The sequence below is a fragment of the Anabrus simplex genome, chromosome 10 (genome assembly GCF_040414725.1).
Source record: "Anabrus simplex isolate iqAnaSimp1 chromosome 10, ASM4041472v1, whole genome shotgun sequence".
In the NCBI taxonomy this organism is placed as follows: domain Eukaryota; kingdom Metazoa; phylum Arthropoda; class Insecta; order Orthoptera; family Tettigoniidae; genus Anabrus; species Anabrus simplex.
Genome location: NC_090274.1, coordinates 16,399,178 through 16,405,177, shown reverse-complemented (window position 1 = coordinate 16,405,177; position 6,000 = coordinate 16,399,178). Strand labels below are relative to the sequence as shown.

Genomic DNA, 6,000 nt, shown 5'->3' with positions numbered 1-6,000 from the left:
TTTAAATAAAGCAATTACAATTAATCAATGTGGACAAATACTAATTAAGAACGTTGACAAACATGAAAACAAAACGAAGTTAAAATGAGCAATGCCTCTTCATAAAAGCCTAATAATAAATTACATGGTATGATTTTTTTGTTATCCATATTATTTAAACATTAAAGTATTGTAAGTATGTCTACCCCTTATTCCCGTTTCCCGGTATGGTGTCGGGGATGATGTGAGGTGAAACTGCATGTTTTACGGCCGGTTGCCCTTCCCGACACAACCTGAATTTGCGAGCTAACGAAGATGAAATTAATGATGGTGAATGGAATTAGGCAGGGAGAGAGAACGAATAGACTGGAATCCATGGATAAGAACTATCTTAGCGTTTTCCTGGAAGTGAAAATGGGAAACAATAAAAATACATTCTCAGGATAGCTGACTGTGGGGTTCGAACCCACCATCTCATAGCTACGTGACCCGAAACGCACAACAGACTCTGTTTGTTAGGGTTGTTGTTCATGCTAAGCCGGGCTGAGTGGCTCAGACGCCTAATACGCTGGCCTTCTGAGCCCAACGTGGTAGGTTCGGTCCTGGCTCAGTTCATTGGTATTTGCAGGTGCTCAAATACGCCGGCCTCTTGCCGGTAGATCTGGCTGGTAAAAGGAGTCCTGCGGGATGAAATTCCGACACTTCGGCATCTCCGAAAACCGTAAAAGTACGGTAGTTAGTGGGACGTAAAATAAATAATTTATTACGGTAGTATCACTACCGGTATACATAGTGTGTTCTGGACTGTGTATAACATAAATTAATTATGAAGACAATAGCGAAAGGAAGAAAGATAGATTACAGCATAATTTTTCTTGACCCACGATCCTGTGTGCTTACTCAATGCATTCTTTACTTGCACTGGATCTTATCCCATCATTCTCATCGCTGTTTTGCAGTCACTTGTCAACAGTTACGTCACCTCGTTGAAGACGTCCCTCCGTGCGGTGCCATGCTTGTTCTGACGCGGACTTGGCAACAGCGGTTGGGAATTCACATACGGGGAAGTACCAAGAGTGGTTAAAACTTGTTACTGCGAGAGATTTCACCAGTTGAGGCAGTACAGTTGGTAAGTTCGGTCTTCGCGCTCACGTAGTAGTTGTGGTGCTCTGTTAGTAGCATTTCGAAGCAATTGCAAGTGTAAACAAATTGATTCAAGACTACTTACTAGCTTGTTATTTAACATGACGAGTGTTGCAATGCCAACAGTAGCTTGGAATGAATTGCTTTCGCCTTCGAATATGTCTGATGTAACGTTGGGTATGTGACGTCATATAATGGTCAATTGTTCACTATGAACTGTTTTGTCTAGGTAGTGGCAAGTAACGTAACCTCAATTTTTCACAGGCATGATGAATACAGTTCCAAGCCCGAGTTCATATTCCAACAGTTCAGCGGATTCCCAAGAATCATCGAATATATCGATGGCATCTCCAATGACCATACAACTGTCCCCACATCAAGTGATTTATCTCCCAGATTCCGCTATGGAGGAAATGTGTGAGTTATTTATTATAAGATTACACGTAATACCTGTACGGTGCCAGCAATGTGTAGTGTTCGCATCAATATGATCTCAGTCTTAGTTGGCCTTGTCTTCAGTGTCCTAAGCTTGGTTACTACATTAATTCCTGAAGTTCCTCTTATGAGGCTGTATTCTAACTCGTAGGGGGACTCCCGTCATTTATGGATTTTACCAGCTACATTCCTTTCGCCCCTTCCAATAGGCTTGCTTTTTGCTTTTCATTTATTTTGCGACCTACTAAATAGATCTTAACATTAATCGCTGGAAATGTTTAAAACTTAAAATGTGGAACTATAATGAACTGATGTAGATCAATTTTATTGTTTGAAAACGATGTAAAAGGTCTAGTTTGCCTTTTGAAGCTTGTATATTGCGTCAGATTATTTTCGATAACTTGCAAACGTTTACCACCAGATGGCAGAGTCCATCTTGATTTGTTTATTTATAGGTTACGCCCGAATTTTGACAGTGAGTTTGTGGATACTCTCAGTTTGGTCATTTATTTAGGATTTTTGGTGTTGGATATCATCGGGGCATTTATATTTTACTTGTATATTGCGTTTTACATCGACGTGATGCGAAGTATACAGTTCAATTTCAATATCGGAGTTCATCAAACCCTGGTCCACTTCGGAAATAACAGGATGTTTACTGTAATGAGATGGAGGGTAGTTTTTACTTTTGGAACCTGTTATCTCATGCACATGTTGAGGTTGGGTGTTGGATAATAAGCAGGTGGGTTATATTGTTACTTCCTGACTGTTGTGGAACAATAATGTTTATTGCTTGACTTGACTAACCAGGCTTTTCATGGTTAGGCTTTTTTTTTTTTTTTTTTTTTTTTTGTGTGTGGTTAAAGTCTATTTACAACATCAATTATTTCACCTTATTAAAATCACCATTATGCTGCAAAGAATTGTAGAAGAAAGTAAATTTCAGTCAGATTTTAAAAAAGTAGAGTAATTACACTTGGAAATGAAAGGTATTGAAAATGTAAGATCCAACATTTCATTCCTCTAAGTAAAAGTATGGTAGGTAGCACCTTTAGAGAATAACAGCCTACTTTTTCTCGATAGCAATATTTAGCTGAGGGTTAACTAACGGACTGAGGTGCTGAATTTATGTTTTATGGGTAATGCAGTGAAGAAAATGGCAAAACTGTACATAACATAAGTTGTGTTATTTTGAAAGGCAAATTGTGTAAATCTTACCTCATATTACTTGTAGGAAAAGTGATGAGTTCATTGGCATTATATTTATTTATCTGGACATTAGGGTATAACATCCGGCCGTAAAAACTCTACAAAGATTCATCTTGCTCCAAACCTGACCCCGTAGAGAAACGGGACACGGGTTGTACATACGTACATACAAACAAATATTAGGCTATAAAATGTGTTGACGTATTCTCGCATCAACAGTTGCTGCCATTAGTTGAATTTTTTAACTGAACGATGCTGCTCCTAAAATTCATTGGTGTGATGGTATAACTTCTATAATAGTGCCAGCAATAAAGTAGGTCTACAGAATTTAAGAAGTGGAATGTTTTTAATCTTACCTTGTATTACATGTAGGGGAGATAAGAGTTCTGTGCATCTGCTGGGAATTGCCCTAAATAGTATCTTTACTTTTATAGTAAAACATCATGAAATGGATGACATTTTTCAAAGAACTCGGGTGAAAGGAAGCTGCTATTGGCTGAAATTATTTGGTAGCACTTCTGTACCCAGTGTGCATATTTAGGAAAGAGGAAAATAAATAGATAAATGAAAGAGAGGAGAGATCCCTCCTTTATGCTTGCCAGGGACCCACCATGCTGCCTCAAGAAGTATTCTTACTTATATAGAAGAATTCTAAACCAGAGAATGTGTAAGTTAGTGAAATGCAACCATTTTCTGTATTGCTATTGGCTGGCCAAGTTTCCTGTTATGTTCTGAACACTCTACTAAATATACTTATCCAGTAATTAACATTATTTTATTAGGATATGCATTTGTTGCACAGCATGGCGTAACTATTCATTACAATGAAAGTTCCAGCGAGAAGAACAGCTGTTCTCTCCAGAGAGTATACATCTCTGTGTCGTTACGCTGGTGTTACTAGCGCACTCACTGTATTATTTTTTTTAAATACCTACACTACATTTCCTAAAGTCTTTGATAGACTCGCATCATGTTCAGCCACAGAACGTCTCATTTGGTAAAAATAAATTATCCAGAACAGTAGTCTAACCAATCCAGACCAATGGTTTTGTCACAGGGTATTAGAGGCCTGTATGCCGCTTCATGATTTAACCTGGAAACTCCCCCATACCCCCGCACACTGATATTGGCGAGTCTGCTGAGTGTGTTCTGACATCATCTGAACTGCGCCTTGTTAGATCTCTAACCAAACTTTTGACCTGGGTATGGAAGCTTTACCGGTTACTCATTGTGGAGTCGCCGTCAGTCCCGTAATTCAGTACAGATACTTATCTTTTAGTTAGATGTCATTACAGCACAGTAGTAAATTTTCTAACCCCTGGTGCCTCACTTTGCATGGCATGTATACTGAAAATAAACCAATGATGGTAAGTGGTATATATACTTTTCGTACTTGGACACATTTCTCTGATTTAGTTGAACTTAAAAATTGCTGCTGTTGTAACAGTTAGTGCACACACATCACCAAATAACTTTCACACCGGAACTGGCAAGTCATACGTTAGCGGGCGAGATATGCTCGGTTATTGGGTAATCGAGAAGAGCCTGCCTGGTGGCTATGATCAATAAGGCGTTGAAGTATAAACAGTTTGACACTGTGTTTAGTCAGTTTGAGTTCCGTTGGTCGAAAAAGAATTTACCATCAGAATGTTGGCCAGCAGGATAGGGGAGGTGGTGGTATACAAATTCTAATCACTAATTGCGTGCCAAAAGCTTGGGTTAAATTCCAAACCTCTCCGCAGTGCTCATTTGGAGTGAGGGCATATGACGCTGTTGAGGTGATTCGTCCGTCGGATGGAGACTAAAACCTTGAGCAGGCCCCTTGGTGCTATTCGACAGGAGTAGGCTATGTGCCGGCACTGGGTTTCACCCTCTCGCTTCCTACTGTCATATCATGTCATTTATTTCATCTCATTAACTCCTCTGATGAGGTTGACGTCAGAAAGGGCATGTGGTCATAAAAAGCCCCCCACGACAGATTCATCTCACCTCATACCAGACGCGAAACGGGACAAGGGTTGGAGAAACAAAACGATTGAGGAATCAATAAATCATTGAATGTTCTGAGAACACATTAGTTAGTTCTGCAGCAGTGAGACTTAAATTTGGGTAATAATAAAAGATATGAATTATAAAATAATGTGTAGTAACAGGAGCCCATGATTCCAAAGATGCCAAATGCAGGATGGTTGGTCTCCCTAATCGTAACTGTGGGTGGTACCTTTTTGCACTACCCCCTCTAGCTCCTCTGTCATGTTTTAGTCCATCTCCGTAGTGTAACTGTAACGCTATTATCTGCCGTTCTGGTACTGCCAAAGATTTAATAATGGTTGGAGTGCTGGTATGTGGTTAAAATGATACATGGCCGTTGGGGGTGTGCCTGAAAAGAGCTGCTCTACCTCGGGTTGAGGACACAAGTTTATTTTAGTCTGGCCTTTCGGCTGAGTGGTCAGCATAGTCACCTTTGGTTCAGAAGGTGCAGGGTTTGATTCCCGGCTGGGTTGGAGATTTTAATCTTTAATGGTTATTTTCCCTGGCTCGGGGACTGAGTGTTTGTTCTCTCCCCAACATCTATACAGCTCTATACATCACACACAAAACTAACCTCCACTACAACAACACACAGTTTCCCATACACGGCAGGTGCCGTCCACCTTTGTTGGAGGGTCCGCCTTACAAAGTTGCACCAGGCTAGCACAGGGAGTATAATTTAAGACTTCGTAGTGGAGTACCGAGGAATAGGAACACAGGGTAGCAGAGACAGAGAGCGCAGTTCCCGCAATGGTGACCGGATGTAATCTGTCTCAAAGAAGCGTCATGTCATGATTATGCCTACAGAAGCTAAACAAAACAGAACTCACCAGCATATACATGCTGAGGATAGATAAATAAATAAATAAAGTTCAGATCCACGATACTGTCGTGAACACCGTTCATTAGCCAATTGCAGAATATTATTCTTGCAACGAAATCTTAAGCAGTATGTTACGGACTGAACAAGACCAGTAAGATTGTAAATGTAATCGTTTTGTTCCATTACGTGCTGACGAATGTGAAATACCAGTTTCCTGAGCTACTCTCCGAAGCGACTTATGTGGACTGACTTGTAGTCCTGCTCGTATGTCCTCTAACCTCTCCTGTGTGAGAGCTGTTCTCCGCTGTTTTTTCTTATTATTTACGTAACCAGTACTACGCCATATGTGAACGAGTTGTTTCACGTAATGTTTTGATGGT

The 6,000-nt window shown here is 40.2% G+C and overlaps 1 protein-coding gene across 3 annotated transcripts in view; it reads left to right on the top strand.

The window, feature by feature from the left end:
* Positions 1–986: 986 nt before the first annotated feature.
* Positions 987–6,000, top strand: part of Rel (Relish) — a 116,895-nt gene continuing 111,881 nt past the window's right edge. The window contains exons 1-2 of one of the 3 annotated variants that reach the window (XM_067154664.2): positions 987–1,108; positions 1,387–1,539. In XM_067154664.2, coding sequence (XP_067010765.2) covers positions 1,389–1,539 — 151 coding nt within the window. In that variant the 5' untranslated portion in view covers positions 987–1,108; positions 1,387–1,388. Of the gene's footprint in view, positions 1,300–1,386; positions 1,540–6,000 lie in introns of all 3 variants that reach the window. The other 2 variants (XM_067154663.2, XM_067154666.2) reach the window with 2 other exon arrangements.